The sequence below is a fragment of the Rhinatrema bivittatum genome, chromosome 1 (assembly GCF_901001135.1).
Source record: "Rhinatrema bivittatum chromosome 1, aRhiBiv1.1, whole genome shotgun sequence".
NCBI lineage: Eukaryota > Metazoa > Chordata > Amphibia > Gymnophiona > Rhinatrematidae > Rhinatrema > Rhinatrema bivittatum.
The window spans coordinates 650,167,888-650,194,602 of NC_042615.1; the positions used below are offsets into that span (position 1 = coordinate 650,167,888).

The 26,715-nt window shown below is 44.9% G+C and overlaps 1 protein-coding gene across 1 annotated transcript in view; it reads right to left on the minus strand.

Annotated features, from left to right (window-relative positions):
* Positions 1–26,715, minus strand: part of ELL2 (elongation factor for RNA polymerase II 2) — a 227,552-nt gene that overhangs the window by 120,314 nt on the left and 80,523 nt on the right. Inside the window, exon 3 of the mRNA XM_029572992.1 lies at positions 9,427–9,548. Within this exon, the coding sequence (XP_029428852.1) occupies positions 9,427–9,548 (122 nt within the window). The remainder of the gene's footprint in view (positions 1–9,426; positions 9,549–26,715) is intronic.

Consider the following 26,715-nt stretch of genomic DNA (forward strand, 5'->3'; position numbering starts at 1 on the left):
TTATAGTCCAAACTGTGTAGAGCTGCTTGCCTTGGTGAGCATCAGCTCTCAGGAAAAAGGTGGGCAAAATAAAACTGATTAAGATGAAAATCAGTCACCACCTTAGGCAGAAACTTAGTGTGGTCATGTGTACTCACCCTATCATGAAAAAACTGTGTAGGGCAGATACATCAACGCCTGAAGCTCACTTACTCTACGAGCCGAAGTGACTGCCTCGAGGAAGAGAAACTTCCAGGTTAGGTACCTCATAGGCTCGAATGGGTCATGCATGAGCCATGCTAGCACCATGTTGAGGTCCCAGGACTCACCAGGACCCCCCCCCTCATGGGGGGGTCCTCATGGGGGGGGGGGGGGGGGCTTCATCTGAAGCAAGTCTCGTATAGAAAAAAATCACCCTACTATGGGCTACATAGAGATGGGCTTACCACCAATACCTTGATGGTGGATCCTGATTGAGCTGGTCTTTAGGCCAGCCTCAGAGAGGGGCCACAGGTAGTCCAGCAACTTCAGTGTGGGGTAAGCAAATGGATTCAAGCCATGACCTCCACACCAAAATGAGAACCTCCTCCACTTGAACCTGTAAGACATTCTTGAAGTTACCAGTACCTGGGACACTTTGTCAGAGGTCAAGGGACTGCAGGAGTAGACTCTCAACATCCAGGCCATCAGAGCTAATGACCTGAGATTTGGATAGTACAGTCTGCCCCAATCAGGGGAGGTCCCCAGACAGATGGGCTCTCTGGCCAATAGGTCCTGCAGGATTGGAAACCAGACCCTGGTGGCCCCGTATTGGCTGTGGCAGATCATGGTCCCCTTGTCCTGTTGGAACTTCATGAGTCTTCATTACCAGCGTAAGTGGAGTATATGCATACAGAAGACCCTTGCCCCAGTGGCAGGCAAAGGCGACTGAGGCTGCCTTTCTGTTGCTCCTGTAGAGGGAGCAGAAGTGGCCAACTTTGCTGTTGCAAGGTGAGGCAAAACAAATTCGTGTCCAGGGTTCCCCTCGGACGGAAGATCTGGCCTGCTACCAAGGGATCTGCCACCACATTTTCCATCCCCGCCAGGTAAAAATTGCTCGCAAGAGCATACCCTGGGATAGGACCCAAGACTATATCTGCACCGCCTCCTGACAAAGGAGGAAGGAGCCTATGCCTCCTCATTTGTTGATGTACTAGAACGCAACCTGATTGTCCATTTGGATTAGGACAGCTTTGCTGGATAAACTATCCCGAAACACGCAGACAGCGTAGCGGATTGCTCGAAGCTCCAGGAAGTTGGTCTGGTAGTAAACTTCCTGTTCCATCCATTGACCCTGTGTACGGAGGCTGTACACATGTGCCCCCCAACCCAGGGTGGATGCATCTGTGGTGAACACAATCTGGTGCAGGGAAGCTTGAAATGGCAGTCCCTGCTCCAGATTGGAGAAATTCTCCCACCAGGTACTCTGGGGGAATTCTGCACAAAAAAATTAAAATTCTGCAAATTTTATATTGGTCAAAATAACAGTTTACATGACAGTCTTTAAGTAATTACATTTTAAATTAATACAGAAAAAAAAATTACTTAGAGATGCAGAATTTCCCTAGAAATTCACTGTAAGAGTGTCCATTCCACTCGCTCTCCCTACTCCACTGGCCACTTTACCCTCTCAGTCCCCAACTCTTCCACCTGCCAGTATCTCTCCCCTCCACCTCTAGGCTCAACCCCTTCCACTCTATCACCAGTCCTAGAGTTTGACCCCATTCTCAGTACTGCCCCTCTCACATGGTCCCTCTCTCTTGCATACACACCCACACAGGCTTCCTCTTTCTCACACATACATCCTCACACAAGCTACCTATGTCTCTCTCTCAGGCACCCCTTCACATAAGCTCTGTCTCACATACAATCCTTTCACAAGGGCTAGCACCCTCACATAAACCCCAACATTTTTCATAAACACCAGCTCCCAACCACATACATACTCCTTCACAATCTCCTCGTATAGGCTTCCTCTCTCTGGCACCCACACTCAAGCATCCCCCCCCCCCTCCATTCACCTCTCATGCTCTTACCCCTTCCTACTCACACTCACATTTACTCACTGGGACCTTCATCTTCGCCACGAGCGGAGCACACTCCATTCACGGCACACAGGGGCCTTCATTTTTGCGGCGAATGGCACTGATCCCACGGCACTGGGGGCCTTCATCTTCACGTGCTCCGTTCACAGCATGCCATTTTCTGCGCAGGGGAGAATTCTGTGCAAATTCTGCGCGCTGCAGTAGTGCAGAATTCCCCCAGGACTAACCAGGACAGGGAAGCCTAAAATGAGGCTGCGTGATGCAGACATAAGCATTGAGGGCCTGGGCTGCACAAGCAAGCGAATGAGGTAACCAACAGATGCAGCTATGTGACCCAGAAGATGGAGCAACAAGTGAGCGGAAACCTGCTGACTGCGGCAGACCAAACCCGCCAGTGATGCCAGGGCAAGCACTTTGTCATGGGGCAGAAACTCCTTGGCCTGAACAGTGTCCAGTCTGGCCCCAATAAAACCCAGATGTGGAGATGGGCTGAGATGGGACTTGGGGTAGTTGATGACAAACCCCAGAGATTGCAGCACATGGCTAGTTATGATCAGGGAGCGGAACACCCCTGCTGGGTGTTGCTTCTGATTAACCAATCGTCCAGAGGACTACGTGCACCACCTGCCGGGGGACGTGTGCCCCCACCATTGCCAGGCATTTGGTGAAGACTCGTGGGGCTGAAGCGCAACACATGGTATTGGAAATGCTACTTGCCCACTAGAAAGCTGAGATACTTCCTGTGGCTGGGGAAGATCTCAATGTGGGCATAGGCATCTTTTAGGTCGAGGGAGCAGAGCCAGTCTCCTTTTTGCAGGAGAGGAATCAAGGTGCCCAAAGAGATCTTGAACTTTTCTCTTTGCAGAAACTTGTTCAAGGCCCTCAGATCGAGAATAGGATGCAGGCCCCCCCGTTTTCTTTGGTATCAGGAAGTACTTAGAGTAGAACCCCCAGTCCTGCTGGCAGAGAGGGGGATGGTTTTGATCACCCCTACCATTATAGCAGGGTGGAGAGCTCTGTCATAAGTACTTCCTGATCTGAGGACAGACCCCATGATGGACACAGGGAAGAGCCCTCAGGGATGTCCCTGAAGTTCAGCCAGTACCCTCAGCGAACAATGGCAAGAACCCACTGGTCCCAAGTAATGCTGGGCCAGAGGTCTGCAAATAAGACGTAGCTGGCAGGGGCCCGAAGGTAGAGCAATTGGTACAATGCTTCCTTGCCCGTAGTCAAAACCCCATAGTAGGGCTTTGCTGGGGCTGGCTGAGACCTGGGGGCTCGCTGTTGATGTAAGTGACCCCAAGAGCTGGCACGTGACGCACATGCCCAAGAGGCAGGAAAGTAGTACTTTCTGGAGCCCTGAGGGTCTGAGGTACCCGCTGAGAGGTGTTGCAGGACTTCGTGGTGGTCTTAACTGGGCCACTGCATCCCTAACTTTATCTCCAAAGAGATCCTCTCCCGTGCAGGGCAAGTCCGCCAGCTTCTCCTGAAGGTCTGAGGCATGAAGCCAGGCCATTCTGCAGGCACCAATGCCCACTGCAGCCACCCTCACTACCGAGTTGAACACATTGTAGATGGCCCGCACCTCGTTTGCCCGCCTCCAGGCCTTTCTACTCTACCGCCATGAAAGTGTCTTGCTGCTACTGGGGCAGGGACTCCAACAACTCCTGGACCAGTTTCCAAAGGTTCATATACAGTTGGGTAGGACATGATACAGGCGATGAGCATAGCATCCTGAAAAACCCTTCCTACGCAGGGCATCCAAGGCCCTGTGTTCCTGACCTAATGGGGTAGAGGCATGGGTGCAAGGAGGTCCGGGAATGGGATTGGGAACTCCGGCTGCAGCACTATGACCCCAAGGGAGCAAGTTCTTATTCCTCGGAGGACCCGATAATGGGAATCGTTCCAGAGGGGGGCATCAGTGGCTGCCAGGGAACAGATGGTCCCCCGGGCACTGGCTGCATCAGAAATAAGCCAAGGATGTCTAGACGCTCTAGCAGGGGCACCAAGAGATGTGGCGCAGGCTCCAGCACCGGCATGGGGACCAGTGCCGGTGGCAGTTGAATACCCCACAGGGCTTTGAGTTCTTGCCTGCTGAACCCTGTGGTCCAACTCCTCCTGAAAGTCTGCTGTAGTCAGGACAGATGGAGGTGGCGACGTAACCAGAGCCTCCTCAGAGCCCCAAGGAGGCTCTGTCCCCAGCATTGCAATTGGTGGGGAGTACCTTGGACTCCCAAGTCAGATAGAGGACAGTGCCTCTTCCCCATGGAGTTGCTTCGGTGGAGGTACTGTGGCCATCAATACTGCACCGGTTCCAGAGCTGTGCGCTGACAGCGACCGGTGACTGTGCTTGTGGGATTTCCCCTCAGTGCTCGGACTGGTCTTTCCCTGAAGCCAAGGAAGGTGAAGATCCTGACATCCTTGGGTGCAACGACACCGGAGACAGCCTATCTCAGACTCTTCTCTCATGAAAGGGACCTGCTGGAGGGGTAGAGAGGGACAGTGTATCTAACAGCTCCCCTCTGCCTCTAGGGAGCTTTTCCATCTTATCCAGCCAGGCATGACAGCCTTTGGGGGTCATCTGGTAACACAGACTGCACCCTTGGACATCATGCGACACCCCCAGGCAGAGGATTCAGACCTCATGTGGATCATTAATCAGCATGGCCTGCAGGCACTGGGGGCATCAGCAAAATCTGGATGCCATGAAAAATAGCCGGCAAGCGGTCAATGGCTGTTGGCCACCAAGAGGCAGCTCGGCGGGAATCGACCGCACAAAGGGAAACATTTCAAACACCTACTGCACCAACAAAGGAGGACCCGGTGCAGAGAACGTTTAAAAAAAAACCACAAAAAAAAAAACAACAAACTGGGAAAAAATGGTTTGAAATTAAACTCAGATCAGAGCTCCACTATTGCAAGACAACTACTTTGCGGGGGGTAGGGGGAAAGACTGAAGAGGGACCCCGCGTGGACACGTGGATAGTGGCATGCTCAGTGTGCCAGTCAAAGTCCTAGAAATTTTGACAAAAGCTTTCTGTGCCAGGTTCTGATGTCATCACCCATTTGTGAAGACTACCATCCTGCTTATCCTAGGAGAAAGCAGACTGCTGCTACCTATGGATTAGTCAAGCTCCTGCTGCAGGCCAAAAACATGTGACAGCATGGCCCATTGCTCTCCAGAAACTTCAAGTTACATTGCTGCAGGCTGGGAGGAGCAAAAGAGACATGCTGAACATGGCCATTTGGAACCACTAACCTCACTGCCACATATCTAGCAGAGATGAAGAAGAGTGCCAATCGTAGCCCTCAAAAGCCATAATCTGCACTGCTGCATATCAAGAGAATATGGGGAAGCAGAGTCAAACTGTCTGAACATTCAGCAGCTGCTGGAAACTGAGGAAGGCAAGAGAAAGTGGGGTGATCACAGCAGTGAAGTACACTTCCCACCTCTGCCATGTGCTCTGTCACTGCCTGAATAGTTTGACAATCTGCACAAAAATAAAAGTGAATAGAATGGGTAAGAATAAAATGAAGAATGAAGGAAGAAAAGGAGGATAAGGAATCCATGACTGACCCATATTAGGGGTGTGAATGAATGGCTGCCTATCAGGAGAGAGGGGACCACAATAGCAAACAAATGAACAAAGAAAGGCAACAAAAATGAAGAGGATGGAAAGACTCCCTTATGGAGAAAGGCTAAACAGATTAGGACCAACTCTGGGGAAGGGGGGGTTGGGGGGGGGGGAAGACAACTGACAGGGGATATGATAGAGATTTATAAAAATTATGCGTGAGATGGAATGGGTAAATTGGGAACTGTTAGATACCCTTTCAAAGACTAGGTCTACGGGGCACTCCATGAAACTAGCAACCAGATTTAAAACTAATCTTAGGAAGTATTTTTCCACACTGCACACAATCAAGCTATGGAATCTGTTGCCAGAGGGTGTGGCCAAGGCAACTTACAGTGGGGTTCAAATGAGGTATGGAGACATTCCTAAACAGTTATTAGCCAGGTTAGACTGGAAAAAAGCCAGCACTTTTTCCTGAGAGAGATACAAGGAACAGATCAACTAATGGGGGATCTGCCAGGTACCTGTGACCCCACTTTTGGGAGAAGTATGTTGGGCTTGTTGGACCTTGGTCTGAACCAGCATGGCTCCTCTTATTTACCAGAGACTGAGGGAGGGAAGGAGAGGATCCCAGTAATTATGCCAATAGGGAAAGTAGTTAAGAGGGCATGATAGATTACCACCAAGGATCAAGGAGGAGGGAGGAAGGGACAATTGTCTGGCATAGACACGACATTAAATACAAGAGTTATTATCAGTGATGAACAGCATGCACACTTACCTGCCAGATAAAAGCAGCAGGATTAGGTTGGGGAAGGAAAAGTGGGTACATTGCTCTAAATCTGAACTCCTCATGCAGGTACTTTGCGCATGCTTCAAAGCTGGTGCACAGTACATGGGTACAAAGAACCTGCAATCTCTTGCCAGCCCAAGTTTTGAAAAGGAAACCATCACAGGCAGTTTCCCCTTTGAAAATGAATCTGTAGGCCTGGTACATACCAGTGCTGATTTTTTGCTAATTCACCAGGTTGCCAGCCTGGAAGCTTTTTGAACTGAAACAGATTGCTTCCATTCCACTCCAGTTACAATAGGGAACATGACAGTCATGGTTAGCCCCAACCTGCGCTTTCAGTACATATTCAGCATTATTTACTACTGCATTTTATACATTAAAAATGATTCTGGAATATGTAGCATTATTTATTTCATTGTGGCATATAGTTACATGCAAAAAATTAAAGAGAAGCATCCAGGAGTCTGTCAAGCTTTCGGGAGCTGAAAAGGGGGTCTGTGATCCCACAAAAGGTCGTAAATACCTGGCCTAGAAGATGCCCACCCAAGTTAAATATGAAATGAGACACTGTTCTACATGTCTGGCAATCAAAGCAGAAGTTAAATGTTACCTAACACAGCAGGTATTATCTTAAGCGAATGGCACTGGGAAAGGGCCCCTTTATCACCCCGTCAGCAGAAAACCAAGATAGGTTGTCTTGTCATGGATTCCTGAAGGGGTGGGGGGACGGGGGATATTCTCAGTGTAACTGGATTCCTGTGCTTGTCTGGGGTTTTTAGCAAGGCCTTATGGCTTAGTTGGTCAAGGCGTACTTCTATATTTTTTATATTATGTTAACATGAGGCCCACCTAGAGCATGCTTGGGATAGGTGGGTTAGAAAGGTCCCTGGGTCCATATTGAATCCAGTGGAGGCCCTCGAGGTGCCCATCTGGGTAGGGGCCATGTCAGAGATAGAGGTCCGGAGTACTATCATTGGTGGAGCCTGATCCTGCTAGTGGCTGAAGGGGGGGCCTTGCTTTGGTTCCCCGTGAGTCTCGTCGCACTGCAGGCATAGGGCAGAGGCAACTCTCAGGTGGCAGGCTGGGCAGAGGGCTTGTCCCTTGGCTTTCTTGGCTGGTGGTGCCATGATTTGTGCGTGTGGAGTGGCTCAAAACTCGTCTGTGTGCGTAGGTGCGCGCGCCGGGAGACAGTCGTGCGCCAATGATGTGCGTGCAGACCGCTATTTGTGCGCTTGGCAGGGATGCGTGCGCCGCTGTGCGCCCGGCTCAGTTGTGTGGACAATATGGCGATCAAGGGGGGGGGAATGGCACCGACCACGTGGGCAAGATGGTGACCCCCGCCTCCCAGAGGGGGCTCCATGAGTGAGAGCCCGGACGGGGCTGCTCAACCCGATTTAACAGACGCCAGGAGGGCGATCTGTGCGGCTAACCAAGCCTTTGAGACCGGAGACTTTGAGAGTTTTCTACCTTACCTTGTTTTGGCACTTCCCGGTCTGTGCCGGGCAGTCTCCGGCTGCGGGGGGGGGGGGGGAAGAGAGGGAAATACCTTCACCGCCATGCTCGATTCTGCACCCGCTGCCTCTCAGCTACCCTGGGGGCTAAGTCCATGCCGGGAGCCAGCTACCGGACCGAGGCTTGCCTCTGAGGGATCTTGGAAATCACCTCAGGAATTCGACTGGGGGAGGGACCCTTAGGTATCACCACAGGAGAGCGGGGCTCGTCATCTAGAGGTAGATTTTCTCTCTTCTTTGGTTTAAAATTGCTAAAACTATTCTAGTGTGTGTAGTGTCTAGAGATGTGAATCGGAACCAGAATCGGTTCGGATTTCAGTTCCGATTCACATCTCTAGTTAGTGTCCCTATCTGCTTAGGAGATGGAGAAATACTGAAGAGCTGAGCTTCCTGCATGGGTATATATGTAGGCCGACATCAGCTTGAAACCTGACTCCATCTCCCATCTGCTATCAGGAGTACACTATACCCATTGGTCCTGAGTCCATCTGCTACACGCTAGGAAATTTATATTATTTTAACATGTAGCCCACCTGGAGCATGCTTGGGATAGGTGGGTTAGAAATGTTTAGTTTGTTACTCTTATACTACCTTTCAAGAACAAATCTAAATAGTTGACAAAAATATTTCTCAATGAAAAAACAGAAAAAAAGTTACAACAGTATAAAAAAATGCAATATAAAAGTAAGCCTAAAAGCAAAATAATTCAGTAACAATTATAAGATTTAAAACTAAAATCAGTTAAAAAAAATAAAAAAAAAAAATAATCGGTTAATGTTTAAGACCTGCCTACACAGGCAAGTTTTAAATTTTTCTTGAACATACTAAAAAATTCTGTTCAAAGCGAGCAAAGTTTGGGAGCACATGACAAAACAAAGGTGCTAGGTCAGAGAAAGATGGATGGCACGTTTTCTCCAACCTAATTTCAAAAGGTGGGGGCAGCTTAGGAAGTTACTGCCGAGAAGGTTGCAGAGCTCTCAGGGGGACATACAGAACTAACAAATTTGCCAAGTAATGTGGTTGACCAGAATGGAGAGCTTTGAAAACACGGCACAGGATCTTAAACTTAATTCTTGCTAATACAGGAAGCTAATGAAGTTTTTCTCCAGTACTGGGGTGAAAATGATCAAATTTTCTTAAAGCGAAAATCAGTTTGGCAGCTTTGTTCTACAACAGCTGAAGATGTCCAAGAGGTATGCAGCAAACCCCAATACAGGATGTTACAATAGTCCATTCTTGACAGAACAATTCAAGGCAGACAACTGAGAACTCAAACCCTCCAACCTCACTGTCCTTAATTCAGTATGTTTTGAATCCTTTAAGTATCTACTTGGCCCAACAATTTTCATTAACCTAAATGGAGCCTTTCCAAAGCATTAAGCCGGATATGTAGCAGCATGCAAGTTTTGAAGGTGCACTAAGATTCTGCTAAATCCTACAGAAAAAAAAAAACAACTCCTGGAATAAATCAGAGCACAGCTCACCTGGAAACAGTTTGCTGGATGCAGTCAAAGCTCCCCTGAGGATTATCTTTGCCAACATTTGACAAATAGAAGTTAAAGTTGTGCACTTCATTGGGGCAATCAGTTTTGGGAATTTTGATACGCTGAAGAGAAAAACAAAACAAAACACAAACACCACATTTAGGAATCACAATGTTAAACAGTTTAACTAAAGAACCCTTTGGCTGGCAAGGCAAGTTTTGCTCAACAATAGCTCAAACTTAACAGTGAAAACCTTTGTTATCATCTAGCATTTTTATGTTCTTTTGCACCTGTCAGTGTTAGCATTTGGATGTAAGCCCCTTGGGTATAACTTGCATTAACATCTTTGCTGAAGATTACTTTTTAAAATGTTTCTCCTATACACCAAAGAGGAACACTTTTCTATGATCCTGGTTGCCTTAATGGAACAGATATGACAACAAGCATCTCAAAAGAGACTGACAAAAGTTCAGATTCACATGTATGTAGAAATGCTGGCAAATGTTTCTCAAATGCAGTCGCCAACTGCTTTTTCCTGGAGACCTGTCAGAGTCTCACCAATTGCTTCCTATCAACTGGCTCTTTACCCAACTGCGGTTGCTTCCATGGCTCTGCACAGCTGTGTGGGAGCACAGGTACTGCGTAGCTCAAGCTCACAGCTACGCAGTCACTAAAGCAGCTGTGGTTGGCCGGGAAGCTGCAAGGCAGAGAACCAGATATGATAAAGCACAAGAGGGGAAAAGGAGAGCAGAAACACAAATTCTGATGCAAGTCCCTTCCCTCATCAGGGGAGGAGGAGGGGTAATTCGGCACTGCTTTCTGCTAACTGGGGAAGGGCAAGGCAAGTGCATCAAAGAGGATGACCTGGAGAAGGGTCCCCAAATTACAGCATGCTAAAAAAAGTAAATTAAAAAAAAAAAAAGAAGGGAAGGAGGGAGGAAGAGTAAGAAGCGACAGGGAGTGACTGAAGCAAGGAAATGAGTGTGCATAAAAAAGTGTGCCATTCACTCCCTTAAAAGGGCATGGCTGTCAACTTCCCAGAACTTTTTTTTTTGTCGTCACCATATCAGCCTTACCCTTGCCTCATCCCTTCCACAGCATTTCAGAATCACTGAAAGGGCCAAACTCCAAGAGAGAATCCCCTCCTCGCCTCATCCAAACTCTAAGGGAGGTGGACCCACCCCTCTTGATGACCTGAAGTCTTGCATGTGGCCTTTCGCTTAAAGAGGTCAGAGAACCCTGACCTAGATCCCCAGCTAGTGCATGCATTAGGCAGATGTAGACAAGTCAAAGTGGCCACCAGGAGAGAACTGGTGGCTGAACTGAGGCTACCAAAAAATTTGAGCACCATTGGGCTAGTGAGACAGGGCTGCATTAAAAGTAATAGTCTTAAAATCGGAGGGTGTTTTTGGATGCAACAGAAAAATTGGCAGTTGTACAAACATGATTTCTTTAAAGCAGGATGTGACGCTGATCAGCCAGAGAACAGACTCCAGGCTGGACTCTGGCAAAAATGTTTATAAGGTTCTTTATTGGTGAACAAACAAAAATTAGCTGGTTTGTGCAATTCAGCAAAACAATTGTAACTTACAGTTTATCATCTTGAGGCTTCTGTCTCTGTGGCCTCCCTCAACTCTCAGGCTCTGGCCTCTTATCCCTGCTTGCAATGATCCACCCTAGCTCAGAATCCCTTGCTGGATTCGGAGTTAAAGAGGACAGGGACAGATAGCTGCAGCCAGTCTTAAGATGTTCTGAGGGAGTTTCTTGTATGCTCCCTCACATACCCTCCCTCCCCTCAGCTCGGCCTTGTCAGGCCAGGCATCCAGCCGTGCCTAGGCTATGTCCCGGCGACTCAGCCCTGGGTGGTCTGCCCCGATTCCCTGTGAGCTGGCTTCAGAGGGCCGTAAATTGGGGACAATCTCATCCCAGAATAACTGGGTACGGAAGCTCAGGAAGGCCTCCTGCTTCCATGTCTTGACCTGCCGGGTTCGGCAGCAAGAACAGAGTGATTGGATATTCCTGTCTGTCCCCATGTACGCAGGTTAAGTGCCTTCTCTCTTGTGATTGATGCACTCTTTTTGGAGGAGGTCCCCACAAACAAGAGTCTTGTCAAACCCTGAATCCACCAACACTTGGGTGGGCACTTTGTCCAGTTCCACTTAAAATCACAAACTCCTTACGCCGCTGATGAGAAACATCCACTAAAGCTACATTTTCACAGTTTTGCGAAAGTGTTCGCCCAGTCTTGTTCCCATTTTTTCATTCTGGGGTTTTGCTTTGGCTGCCTGCTCTTTCATGCACCATTCCTCCAGCAAGCCATGTCATCTAACCATGGATATTCAATGGTATAAATCCACCACCTTACAAAAAAACAGCATGCCCACTGGATGGGTTCGTCTTTGCTTTAATTGTCCCTTCAGGGATCTGTTTTTGGCCTTTCCAAATGGGCAGCAGGTCCAGAAAGAGCACTAAAAGAACAAAAAAAAAAAAAAGTTGTCCACAGTTTCATCCTGGGGTGGGCTGAATTCCCCGAGGTACCTTTCTTCTGGGGTGAGGATTTTTTCTGATTTGGAGTTTTTCCTTTATCCCCAGAGGTTTTACATTCTAGTGCTGGCTGGGTTTCTAAACTTTTGTACAAAATTTCAGGTCCCTCAGATTGGCAGTCCCTTGCCAAATGACCCGACTACAGTTAAAGCATGTGGAATACACCGAGGCCAGAGCTCTACGTAGAGAAGAAGACTGCTACCCACCTCTGAGGAATGCTATTGGGGTCTTCCACTCTGTGCTTTGCCAGGGAGCTTGTGCAGGCTCTTTCTAGCCTCCTTACTATGTCGAGCATTAATTGCACTTGTGGAATGCATCCGCCACTTCTAGAGCTCTTTCCAGCGTAAGCTCCGTGTTGGCAGACCCAATTCCATAAGGGCCGGTCAAGCCCTGACTCACTGCTTGACCCCTGACTGCACAGGCAGGGCTACCCCCTCCCCCCGGCTTGTTGTAGCATCAATTGGGTGAATAGAACTTGAGGTCCCAGGAGAAGAGAGGAAAAAAAAAACCCCAAAAGAACTGTAGAGTTATTTTTCTCTCTTCTGTAACTGAGCTTCTGCCTGTGTCCCCTGCTTAAGCAAGAAATCCCACTTCTGACATGAGGTCAAGCAGTCAGGACTAGCCAGAGAACAGACTCCAGGCTTGGACTTTGGCAAAGATCTTTATAAGATTCTTTTTTTTTTTTTTTTTTTTAAAGAAAGGGAGTTAAGCTGGTTTGTGCAGTTCAACAAAACTAGTTTACAGTTCATTAATCTTGAGGCTTCCGTTTCTCTCTCTGGGGCTTCCTTCATACCTCAGGCCTTAGCCTCTCACCCCTGCTCGCAGTGACACACCCTAGCCCAGAATCCCTTGCTGGGCTGGGTGTTAAGGAGGACCAGTACAGATAGCTATAGCCAGTCCTTTAAGGGGTTTGTTCCGAGGGAGTTTCTTATATACATCCTCACACAGTGCATGAAAAGTTGCATAAGTCGATATTTAAATGAATGGAACATTCTGTGTTTGTGAAATACTTTTGATAGTGTAAGCTCTATATCTGTACATCAGTACAAAAAAAAGGTAAGTATGCAAAAAAATCCTGCTTTCCTTGTTCAAACTGTCATGCAGTCAATACAGCATGTTCCATGTTTTTCTGGCCTATCTTACCAGCTGAGAAAATGCACTCTCCCCAGACATGGCATTTTGGAAACCCTGTGTGTCTACATGTCATGGTAACTTGCTATTCTATTGATCACATGCATCTGGTATCATTCATATATAGGTCAGATCAATATAATATATGGGTAACCCACAGGTATAATCTCAATAGATAAACAATATTTCACATATACCTGTGTTTATTTCAATACATCTTTATTAATTTTTAATTTTAACATAATTTCATAATTTAAACATACAATGTTGTTCAAATAACACCAATAAATCATTCATATATACACAGGGTTTCCAAAATGCCATGTCTGGGGAGAGTGCATTTTCTCAGCTGGTAAGTCAGGCCAGAAAAAAAAAAAAAAAAAAAAAAAAAAAAAAAAAAAAAAAAAAAAAGAGTACTAGCAGCAGAAATAGCTTTGGCCCACATCAGGAAGAGGCCTACACGTGGGTAGGGAAGGGAAGGAAATGGGTTCACCGTGTATTCTTACTGGTCCCCTGCCCTGCACCACACACCCCCCACAGTAAAGCGTGCTCAGCTGAGTGCACTGTTTACACTGCAGGTGGCTGCGCGTTCTGGACACACAGCCACTACCTCTTATACAATAAGGGGGTTTAGCATGTCCAAACCCCCCCCCCCCCGAAGCCAATAGCGCTCATCGCATGCAAATGCATATTGATGAGGCTATTAACTATTTGCCCCAGATAGCGGGAAGAAAAAAAAAAAAAGAGTGTGCTCGATCCACACATTTTACACCTAGAAATTAACGTCTGCCCAAGAGCAGGCGTTAATTTCTGAGCAGCCCAAAAAGGCTTACAGAAAAGCAGAAGATACTGCTTTTCTGTACCTCAGACTTAATATCATGGCGCTATTAAGTTGGAGGAACTGAAAAGTTAAAAAAGAAATATAAAAAAATAAAATAGTGTGCTGACAAGTCAGGTTAGGAAATCAGACGCTCATTTTTCAGCACCTGTTTTCCTAACCAGTGGCTGTGCACAGGTTAGGGGAAAAAATAAAATGGACACTCATAAAAACGAGCGACTGTTTCCCCAACTTGCTGACAGCCACATTTCCTGGGCTAGGGGCATGCTATTATCCCTAGCGCCTCCTTTTTAGCACGACCCCCTCATTTAAATACCGCATCGCGCACCCAGGAGAGGGGGCTGGACGTGCTTTAGGAAAGCAAGCACTCAACACTGAGCACCCGTTTTCCCGCACAACCTTACGGTATCGGCCTGATTGTTGGGTATATCGCAAATACATTTGACACCTAACAAGTCCTGGAGGAATTTTAGAATTGGTACATATAAAACCACTAATAAACAATCAAGATCTTATAAGACACCTACTGTTCTTAAAATTGGAAAATCTGTGACTTAGATTGGAATAAAATAAACCTAAATTGTATTTCAGCAACTGGAAAGCATGATTACAGTAAGCTCACCCACCTGAAATACTTGAACAAGGTTTATGACTGCAGTTTGAAACTAGAAAGGATTTTTGAACCTCTCTGCCATATCATGGATTATTGTAATGCCTGCATGCCTCCTCATTTGATCTGTAGATTCTCAGACTCCTCACCACCACACAGTCTGTGGGTGGAAGAGAGCTCTCCAGAGCAGAAAAAAAGTCAACACATTCCAAAAACCTTAATCCAATAGGACTCCATCTTAAACACTTAGTCACATGAACTTTGACAATGATAAAAAAAACAAACAGAAGACTGTCTTTTCCTCATCCACCCCGATGACCTCCAGTCCCAGCTCTGTGGCCCTCCCCAGCCAACCTACCCAAAGAAGGAAAAAAGGTATGTGGGAGAGGTAGTGGTCAAACAGCAGGAGACCTCACACTTGTTCACAGGCCTGGGGCCCTCTGCACTTTTACTGGTCCAATAGAAGTCCATGCAGGAGGGGGGTCGGAGCCTGAACATGCACAGGTTCACAAATCCTCTGCTGTTGCTAGGTGGAGCAGAAGTCTGGGGGAGGGGGGTGGCAGCAGATGGTGATGTGCAAAGCGGTACTGTTTCTCACAATCTTATCCACCAATTGTTATGCAACTGGGGTGCTGACCCACAGGTTGAGTATCACTGCTTTAGGTGTTTCATTAGTGAGGCATACCAACTATCCCTTAACAGAGCAAAAAAAGGTCAGAGCCACTGAACCATTATGTTGAAATCCTTGCAGATCACATTACTCTTAAATAGAAAATCCCACAAATGCATTTATTGTACTCTACGAGCAATTCTTAGTATTTTCCGCCATCTTCCTGTTATGATTTGTTCCTAATATTTTTTTGGACTAGGCAGTTCCCTCTTACTCCATTTAAAATAAGTTAGGAAACCTGCTTATCCCCAAAGGCATTACTTAGAATTGATACAACTTCTCCAGGTGTGTGGTGGTGCCAACTTAACACCATGAGGCTCAAGTCAAATGCAGTCTATCATGTGGTGCCTGCTTTAAAACGAAAAACTGGCAAAGAATGAACAAATGCCCTCACTAAACACTGAACAACCATTTCATGATCTGGAGAGTGAATGGCAATTTTGTACAGATCATACTACTCATATTTGCAGAGTCTCAGCAGGCAACTAATGCATCTTTTTTTTTTAGTTCAACTTTATATATTAAAGCAAAACTCCTGTCTCCTGTGTGCTGTCTACACCAGACTTGCAAGCCTGCCATCATTAGGTTTCTGCATGACAAGATAGAAAAAAAATCCTAGGAACCAGGTCACCTAAAAACGCAACACCTGGTGCCTATACTTCATAACAAAGGAAGAGCGGAAAAATCCTTTAAAAAAATGCCAAATAAGCAAAAAAGCAACAAAAATATAAAAAAAAACCCCAAAACAAAAACATTGCTGGACTCCTAACAGAGTTTGGCTGGTATTAAGTTTTCTAAATAAATTTTCCCCCTGATGTATCACAATCACAATCTGTATGATACCAAGATGACTCCCCCCCCCCCTCTCATTTCCATTTTATCAAGTGAAGCACAAGATTATTAACAAATACTGCAAAACATTAAGTCCCCTTTATGAATACAAGGCTTAACAAGATTGCCCACATATATGGGTGTGGGCAGGGGAATTTCCATGCCTGGTACTTGTGGCCTGGGATCCAAGGAAAGGAGCTGCACCCTACCAGTGACTCGGCAATTAAATGGAGTGAGGGGTAAAGGAAGGGAGTGCAAAAAAAAAATAATTCCCTAGCAACTAATTTTTCTAGATATTTTTTTTTTACCTCTGCAGAGTGCAATTTTTACAATGTTTTATGCAGGTAAACATCTACTCATTTAAAAAAAACCCAAAAAAGTTTTGAAAAATTGCCCAGCCTGTATGTTGGTAAACATGACATTACTGGGGCTGGGGAGTGAATATACAAATGGGGACTTTTTTTTATCATCTTTGTATGTACTTTTCCCTGCAGAACAGACTCAAATACTAGGTACAAAGTCTTTGGGTAGTTTTGTACCCTGCAAGCACCATGGGGAAACAAATTTTGTTCCCACTTGGGTTAAGTTACTATCATTAATAGTTTCATCATACACACAGGTATAGAGTGCTTGACGGAACTAAAAATGCAAGTTTCCTACCATAAACTTTTTTCCGTAGATAGCAGGATGGATTAACCATGCTTTCTTGGGGGCATTCTGATAGCACAATCCTGAAATTTTCTCCAAATAGCACAGCTGCGATGCTTTGCTCCTATTAGCAGCTCCCACGAGGTTCTCCCACTCAAGCTTCCTCAACTTATCAAAGATTAGCTCCCTCCTAGAGACTGCCAGGGAGGTGGGCGGGTATGCATGGCTTATCCATCCTGCCATCTACAAAAAAGCACCGTTTACAGTAAGGAAACTTACTCCCCCACCCCCCTGGTGATAAGCTGGCTGCATTAGCCATGTTTTCTTGGGGAGTCCCAAGCTAAGGGTGGCTACATGTCATGTGGGGTAGCACATTGTTCTTAACATAAGAACATGCCATACTGGGTCAGACCAAGGGTCCATCAAGCCCAGTATCCTGTTTCCAACAGTGGCCAATCCAGGCCATAAGAACCTGGCAAGTACCCAAAAGCTAAGTCTATTCCATGTTACTGTTGCTAGTAATAGCAGTGGCTATTTTCTAAGTCAACTTAATTAATAGCAGCTAATGGACTTCTCCTCCAAGAACTTATCCAATCCTTTTTTAAACAAAGCTACACTAACTGCACTAACCACATCCCCTGGCATCAAATTCCAGAGTTTAATTGTGCGTTGAGTGAAAAAGAATTTTCCAATTAGTTTTAAATGTGTCACATGCTAACTTCATGGAGTGCCCCCTAGTCTATTATCCGAAAGAGTAAATAACCGATTCACATTAACCCGTTCTAGACCTCTCATGATTTTAAACACCTCTATCATATCCCCCCTTAGCTGTCTCTTCTCCAAGCTGAAAAGTCCTAAGCTCTTTAGTCTTTCCTCATAGGGAGTTGTTCCATTCCCTTTATCATTTTGGTCGCCCTTCTCTGTATCTTCTCCATTGCAACTATATCTTTGAGATGCGGCGACCAGAATTGTACACAGTATTCAAGGTGTGGTCTCACCATGGAGTGATACAGAGGCATTATGACATTTTCCGATTTATTCAGCACTTCCTTTCTAATAATTCCCAACATTGTTTACTTTGACTGCCACAGCACGCTGAATAGATTATTTTCAATGTGTTATGATGCCCAGATCTCTTTCTTGGGTGGTATCTCCTAATATGGAACCTAACATTGTGTAACTATAGCATGGGATATTTTTCCCTATATGCATCACCTTGCACTTGTCCACATTAAATTTCATCTGCCATTTGGATGCCTGATTTTCCAGTCTCACAAGGTCTTCCTGCAATTTATCACAATCTGCTTGTGATTTAACTACTCTGAACAATTTTGTATCTGCAAATTTGATTACCTCATTTGTATTTCTTTCCAGATCATTTATAAATATATTGAGAAGTACGGGTCCCAATACAGATCCCTGAGGCACCCCACTGCCCACTCCCTTCCACTGAGAAAATTGTCCATTTAATCCTACTGTTTCCTGTCTTTTAGCCAGTTTGTAATCCATGAAAGGACATCGCCACCTATCCCATGACTCTACTTTTCCTAGAAGCCTCTCATGAGGAACTTTATCAAATGCCTTCTGAAAATCCAAATATACCACATATTTAACTCCTTCAAAAACGTGAAGCAGATGTGAGGCAAGACTTGCCTTGGGTAAAGCCATGCCTACTTTGTTCCATTAAACAATGTTCCTTGATTTTGATATTTAGAACACTTTCCACTATTTTTCCTGGCACTGAAATCAGGCTAATTGGTCTGTAGTTTCCTGGATCGCCCCGGAGCCCTTTTAAATATTGGGGTTACATTATCCACCCTCCAGTCTTCAGGTACAATGGATGATTTTAATGATAGCTTACACATTTTTACTAATAGGTCTGAAATTTCATTTTTTAGTTCCTTTAGAACCCTGGGGTCTATACCATCCGGTCCAGGTGATTTACTAGTCTTCAGTTTATCAATCAGGCCTACCTTCGCATATATTTTTAAGAAGGTTTTACTGTGAGTTTTTGCCTCTATAGCCAACTTCTTTTCAAATTCTCTTAGCCTGTCTTATCAATGTCTTACATTTAACTCACCAACGTTTATGCATTATCCTATTTTCTTCTGTTGGATCCTTCTTCCAATTTTTGAATGCAGATCTTTTGGCTAAAATAGCTTCTTTCACCTCCCCTTTAGCTAATGAAGTATTTATATTTGTATATATTTGATTTATATTCTGCCTATATTGATAATTATGCTAATCAGATTCAGAAAGTGCAAAAATACATTACCACATAAGTTAAAAAAACCTGCACAAAAAAAAAATCTAAATATAAATTAATTTTTAAGTGCCTCAGTTAAAAAAAAAATAATTTAAAGCCTTTCGAAGTAGTTTAAGATCAGTTAACCCACGAATATCAAGCAAATTATTCCAAAGTATAGACGCCACAATAGATAAAGACCTCAGCCTAGTATTTTGAGAGTGCACAGTTCTTAATGGCAGTTCTAAAAGCTTTTTTGGTTTTTTTTTTATCACTCAACCGAAGAGCCCTATTAGGAACATATAGTTTGAGCAAGTCAGATAAAAATATAGGGGCAATTCCATGTAAAGCTTTAAACAAAAGTTTTAATCTTGAATTTAACCCTCTACTCAACCAGAAGCCAACTGATCCTGTGGAACAGAGGAGTCACCTGATCCCAATGTGCTGATTTTAATGCCTGATTTTGGAACACCTAAGTAAGTCGAATTTCCATAATCCAAAGTAGTTAACAATAGCTCTGAAATCAACTAATTCAGAGGTCTCAAATGCCTCAACTGTTTAAATTTAAAGTACCCAGAGGAGAGGATGGATTTTCTGTGTGTGTGTCAGTGAAGAATGAAAAAGAAAAAAAAAAGCAAGTTACAGTTGATCACAAAATTCAATATTAACCCCCATCAACTGAGATCCCTGGCAACCCCTTGGGCATTGGTTTTCTTGAAAACCAGAGAAGCTCTGTTTTAGAAAAAAAAAAAGTTAAGCACTAAAGCATTTTGGGTTAATCATCCACTAACCACGGAAAGGCAGCGAGAGATCAGAGTCTGTTTTCTGCACAGCCCCAGATACCTCAAAACATAGCTGAATGTCAAAGATTTTCAAACAAATATTAAAAAGTATACAACTATTGCCTGTCACACCTGATTTAATTCTGGAGAACAAAATGCCATGGTTTATCAAGTCAAATGCAGAGAAAAGATCCAAATAAAACGGCAATTACCGCCTATCCAGAATCAGTGTTTCAGTACCATAATTGGCCCGAAAGCCGCATTGGTTTACATGTAGAATGTTAGCGGATAAAAAAAAATCCTTCAGTTGAACAAAGACATCTTTTCTAACAGTTTGCCCAATAGGTCTATAGCTTGGGATAACTGAGGCAAACTGCCTCTTTCTAAATTGGATGAACCAATGATTTTTTTCATACTATTGGGTACCACTCCTTTAAGGGAGAGTAACTAGCTCTGCCTATTGCATTGTCAGAGTCCAATAGTTTGACCAGGCAACTAGGAGCCATGAAGATAAAGAACTGATGACTATATAGTGGCTTTGTAAATGTCAGCAATGGGTTCATTACTCAAGTGTGCTAAAGAAGCTGCTGTGGATCGTACTCTATGAGCTTTGACCTTCCCAGAGAAGTAGGGAGGTTCTGCTATAACAATGTTGAATGCAACTTGTTATCCAGGTGGAGAGAGTTTTTAGCCATTGCCTTGCCTGGTTTTTTAGGGTTGTAGGAGGCAAACCGTTGTTGGTCTTGTCGGTAGCTCTGCATCCTTGCTTTGTAGTGTGCTAGAACTCTTTTGAAATCTAATGTGTGTAATGTTTCTCTCATTCTGATGCAGTTTCAGAAAGTTGGGAGACAGTAAGCCTGTCACCTTAATGAATCTATCTTTGGCAAGAACTTTGGAAGTGGTCCGAATACCACCTTGTCATGGAAGAACTGTAGGTATGGTGGAATAACCACTAGAGCTTGAAGTTCACCGATTCTCCTCACTAAGGTAACTGCTACAAGGATTAGAACCTTCCATGTGAGATACCTAGAGGTGCAGTTTGTATGGGCTTGTATGGTTCATTCATATGAGCAGTCCGTACTATGTTTATGTCCCAAGAGACTGCCAGTTTTCGTACCGGAGGGCGCTGATGGAGTAGGCCTCTCATAAAAATGGGCAACCAATGGATGTGTTGTTATGGACCCTCACTGATTAAGTCTGTAGACCTGTTTGGGTTAGATGGCATAAGTAGTCTAATAAGAGCTTTGGCGATCAATCCAGAAGGTCTGTTCAATGAATTCTGCACCACTAAACAACATTTCTTTTTGAAGATACAGCTGCAACACGTGGAAGGTTTTCATGAAGAGTGGAGGACTTCCTGTATTTGCTCTGGGAGCAATAATGGTGTTAAGACCTCACACAATCTCCATGCTGTCAGATGGAGGGCCTAAAGTAGATGATAAAGGATTGCTCTTTCCTCCTGAGTCAGCAGATCTTGATGACTTCCTAACCACCTCTGTTGTTGAATCAAGAGTTTTAGGAGGTAAGCATACCATGGTTGTCTTTGCCACACCAGTGCTATGAGAATCATGTCCTCCTTGTCTCATGGGCATTTCTGCGCCATCTGTGCGATGAGTGGATTTGTGGAAAGCATACAGTCCTAGGGACCATGATAGGAGAAATGCACTTGCAAAGCACAATATAAGGCTACAGAAAACAAATCTCTGACCAGGTGACCTCCAATGGGCAAAGATGTCATTTGCCACCTTCTAGTCCAGTTCCCATATCTGAGGGGAAAATCTCTTAGCTTGTCGAATTGTATATTTGCTATACTTGGCAAGTAAGTCGCTTATAGAAACATAGAAATGACGGCAGAAGAAGACCGAATGGCCCATCCAGTCTGCCCAGCAAGCCTCACACATTTTTTCTCTCATTCTTATCTGTTACTCTTAGCTCCTTGTTCTATTCCCCTTCCACCCCCACCATTAATGTAGAGAGCAGTGATGGAGCTGCATGCAAGTGAAATATCTAGCTTGATTAGTTAGGGGTAGTAGGGGCAGTAACCGCTGCGATAAGCAAGCTACACCCATGCTTATTTGTTTTACCTAGACTATGTTGTACAGCTCTTGTTGGTTTTTTTTTTCTTCTCCCCTGCTGTAGAAGCAGAGAGCCATGCTGGATATGCATTGAAAGTGAAGTATCAGGCGCATTTGGTTGGGGTAGTAACCGCCGTAACAAGCCAGCTACTCCTCGCTTTGTGATTGCGAATCCTTTTTTTTCTTCACCCCTGTCGTTGAAGCTATGCAGGATATGCGTGAAGCATCAGTTTTTTGTTTTTGTTTTTTTTCCCCTGCCGTTGAAGCAGAGAGCTATGCTGGAAATGCGTGATGTATCAGTCTTTCTCCCATGCCGATGCAGCAGAGAACCATGCTGGATATGCATGGAAAGTGAAGTATCAGGCACATTTGGTTTGGGGTAGTAACTGCCGTAACAAGCCAGCTACTCCCCGCGTTTTGAGTGCGAACCCTTTTTCTTCTCCTTTGCCGTTGTAGCAGAGAGCTCTGCTGGATGTGTGAAGTATCAGTTATTCTTCTCCCCTGTCATTGAAGCAGAGAGCTATGCTGTATATGCATTGAAAGTGAAGTATCAGGCATATTTGGTTTGGGGTAGTAACCGCCGTAACAAGCCAGCTACTCCCCTCTTTATGAGTGCAAATCCTTTTTTCCATTACCTCTTGCTGTTGAAGCTTAGAGCGATGTAGGAGTCACAGTAAGCATGTGTATGTTTATTTAATAAGGGTATTGTGTCAATAGCCATCATTCTGGCGAGTCACCCACTCTTCATTGGTGGCCTCTTGACTTTATGGATCCGCAGTGTTTATCCCACGCCCCCTTGAAGCCCCCTTGAAGTGTTAACAAACAATTGATCGCCCAGTCCCATATTAGGGTTGCCTCCTTGCAAAGAATTAAGGAACCCGAGCCTCCTGACTTGTTTATGTAGAACAAGGTGACCTGATTGTCCATGTGGATCACTACCACTTTCCCTTTCAGCATGCGTTCGAACACTACCAGTGTATTACAAATAGCTCTGAACTCCAAAAGGTTGATCTGGTAATTGGATTCTTGGGTGGACCATTGTCTCTGGGATTGGTATGCAGCAAGTATGCTCCCCATCCTCAGAAGGAAGCATTGGTTGTAAGATTCAGTGAGTGAGTGGCCTCAGGGGCATGCCCTCCCTTAATTAGCAGCCTCCAAAGCAAGTCTTGCTTCATGGAGTTTGTGTTACTGTGGCAGACATTGGTTGATTTCATTGCAACCATTGTGCCTTTAGGCCCATTGCAGCTCTCTCATGAGTAGCCTGGTTAGCAACACCTCACTGACAGCTGCTGCCATATGACCTAGCAGGATCACAGAAGCTTGTGCACCCTTGCTCTGGTGCGGTGTCTTAGTTGAAGCGCCAGAAGTAGTAAGCGTTGCTGTCTTTGGGAAGAAACATTTTTATGGAGATGGACTAATGTCGCTCCAATGAACTGTATGAACGTGTTGGTTAGAGGTCAGATTTCTTATAATGAATTATGAAACCTAGTTCTTCTAGGCAGTTTGTCGTTTGTAAATCCTCCAGCAGCATGAAGCTTTGTCGTTTGCTTTCTTCATGGCCAATTCCACAACTACTGATGTGGGAGTTGGATCATTCCATATTATTGTGACATTGTGGATCCCTAAAGGATAAAGTATGGAAATGAGGAAAAGAGTGCATGGGAGTAACTTGCTGGTGTGGGGGTTACTACCCTTAACCAAACCTTCAGACTGTTCATGCAACTCATTATTGCTCCCTGCTTTAGTGGCAGGGGGGGAAAAGGGGAATTGATTTCAGACAACCACCAATAAGGATATGAATTTTATGGTCTTGGAAAACAAGTGTGGGGGTGGGGGGGGCAGTAATTTGCTGATGCAGCTGTTACTACCCTTAATCAAAAAGCCTTATACTTGTGATGTAACTCCAACATTGATCTCTGCTTCAACGGCATGAAATAATGGAGAATTGGACTGACAGCAACCAAGGGCTCTTACTTTAAACGGTTTGGGAAATTAAATGAGGGTAACTTGTAAGGCATCGCAGTTGCCATCCCCCGATACCTTTATGGGGGAGACCTGTATGGCACAGCTGGTGCTACCATAAACTTGCTGGGCAGGCTGGATGGACCATTTGGTCCTTTTCTGCCGTCATTTCTATGTTTAGACAAAACTTCAGATCACGTTTTCTGGCTACTGGCAGGTTGGATTGTGGGGACTCCCAGGATTTTAGCAATACATTGTCTAGAACAGTAGGGGAAGGCAGCGCGAAGGGTTCAGCTGGAACATCCAAGATCTTTAGGATGCCAAAAACCTCCTTACCTCTACATTTAAAATATACTTCCTTTTTCTATGAACTCTGACATATTCCAAGTCCTCCAGTGGAGATTAGTGTTCTGGGGGCTCTTGAAAGTCAGAGGGTAGCCCTGTATGATTCAAACAAGGGTGCTGAGTGGCCCATGTTTGGCTAAGGTGGAGCATTTGGATCACTGATCACGATCGGAGAACTTCAGTTTGATAATGAGAGTGCTGGGCTCCACAATCTGTGAGGTGAAGTAGTTCCTCTCGACCCGTGTCTGGTTGATTGCTTAAGTCCAGAGGTGGTACCCAGGGATACAAGGTAGAGAACAGGTCTATTATTGAATGATCTGCTCCATAGCTTGCTTACACGACTTTGCATGCAGGGATACTGATGGATCTGTCAGACAGGGGAACTTTGTAATGAGCTGAAGAATCCCTAGGGGCCTATGGAATCTTGTAAAAAGGGACAGCTGCCCTGAGGAAGTCCACGGACAGACTAGAGCGGTTCTTCGATTGGAACACAACTCCTCCTGAAAGAATGGTTCTCTATGCTTCCTGGCTGAGAGTTTAGATAAAAGCCAGAGTAGACGTCCATGTCACTCTGAGAAGACCCTGCAGAAATTACAGATGAGGTGGTCTCCCTGGTGAGGACCATGGCTCCTGCAAAAATGTCTGCAAGATATGTTGTACTTATACTCTGTCAAATTGTTCCAGTTGTCTACATTTATGTGATGGTTTGTGGAACAGAGATGCTTCACTGGAAGCTTGAAGCTCGTGAAAGACCATAGTGGGCTTCAGATGTTTTGGAGCCAGCTTTCCCCATTGTCCAGCCCGTTGTACTGCTGCCTCAAGTGAGGCTGTATGAGAGGTACTTCGTGCATCATGCTATGATGTCACAGTATAACGTGCACCTCGTGAAGCATGACAAACGCTTGTGTTTCACATCGTGGTATGTCACTGCTAAGTACAGTGTTGTTCCCAGGTGCATCATGTGTCACTCCCAGGTGTGTTTCATGGTGCATTGGGCAGATGGTCCTTCGATTCTGACCTGATTTCAACACCATGCCTAATGAAGTCTGTATAGGTGGGCCCAACGCCACGTGTCAATTTGGCATGCTTCTGCCTTAGCTCTGAAGTACTGTCTCTAGATTCTTGGGCTTTTGGCTCCACAGGTTTAGCCCATTTGGATGAGGTTGTACCCAGGTCAACCAACGACACTTCTGTGTTTCTCCATCTGGTGCTTTTCTGGGCCTGGCAACGAATGAAAGCAGCATTATGGTGATGGTGCACAGCCCGACAATATTACCCCGTCTCTTGTAATTTTGTCAGCTCTCTGCTGCTGGGCCCTCTGACATTCTTCCACAATATGAGCAGGCCACCTGCTCACGGTCTGGGTCGAGGCTCAAGTAATAATAGTGTGTTATTGGCAAACATGGTGACCAATATTTAAATCCCGGCAGACATTTTCCCCGACATAGTTAGCATTGAAAAGTGCTGTTTTACATTTCATGGTACATGAATTATGAAAACAGAGGCGTGGAGAAGACTCGTGCCAGCACTCTAACCCAGATGAAAAGAGACTGACGAAGCCTGAGCAGGAGAATCACATGGGAGCTGCGGTGCATAAGCAGAGCATCACAGCTCTGCTACTTCGAGAAGATTCCAGACTGTGCCATCAGGATGACATAACCCAAGAAAGCATGGGTAATGTAGCTTGCTTGATTTGGGGGGGGGGGGGGGGAATTAAATAAAAACCACCACAAATCCACCATCTTGGATTGAGCTAGTTGAAGTTTAAAATGTTCTGTTAGCTTGGCTGTAAAGAAAAAAAAAACCCCATGAATATTCTCTTTTTTTTTTTTATTGCTCGATAACGCAAGAAACCAAGCTGGTTTTAAATTGTGCCTATCCATGAAAGTATCTCACAAAATTTATTATTAGCATGCACTGCATTACCTAATGCTATATTAATTCACTTTTAAACTACTTGGAATAAAAAGTCATATTACATTTCTAGCAAAAGCCAATTATAAACTGATGGGAAATGATCAGTCATAGGTTTTCTTGACAATGCATCAGTTTTACTTGTATACAGATTTTATCCTACATGTGAATCTTCAGGAAACTACTGCACTTCAAAAGAAACCGAAGGCCTGAGATGACCATCTAGAATCTGTATTTTGGCTTAATGAATGTAAAATACAAAAGCAATTATATACAAGTACAGAACATACCTTTCAAGCAGTAAAGGTTATGAATTTTTTTTTTTTTTTACTCACAATACTGTCAGATGAACATTGGCCCCTCCCAAAAAAAAAAAGCAAAAGCACACCAAGACTTACAAAAGACAAGCTGAGAATCCATTCTGCAAGCTTGCTAAATGCAAAACAGACTTTTTGGATTTGTGCGTGTGTGTGTGGGGTGGGGGGGGGGGGAGAGAGAGAGAAAGGCACCATTCCTTGGTGACTACTAAGGCCTGAGGCAACCTTCTGTATTTGGGTGGTAGAGAAAGAGGTTTCCCTTCTGGTTCAGACAAGTGCAGGCTCATGGCAATATAGACCAATAGAGGCCAGTTCTGATTGAACTGAAGCCTAAAATGAACAGGAGAAAAGTGATGGGCCAAAACAAAACCCAACAA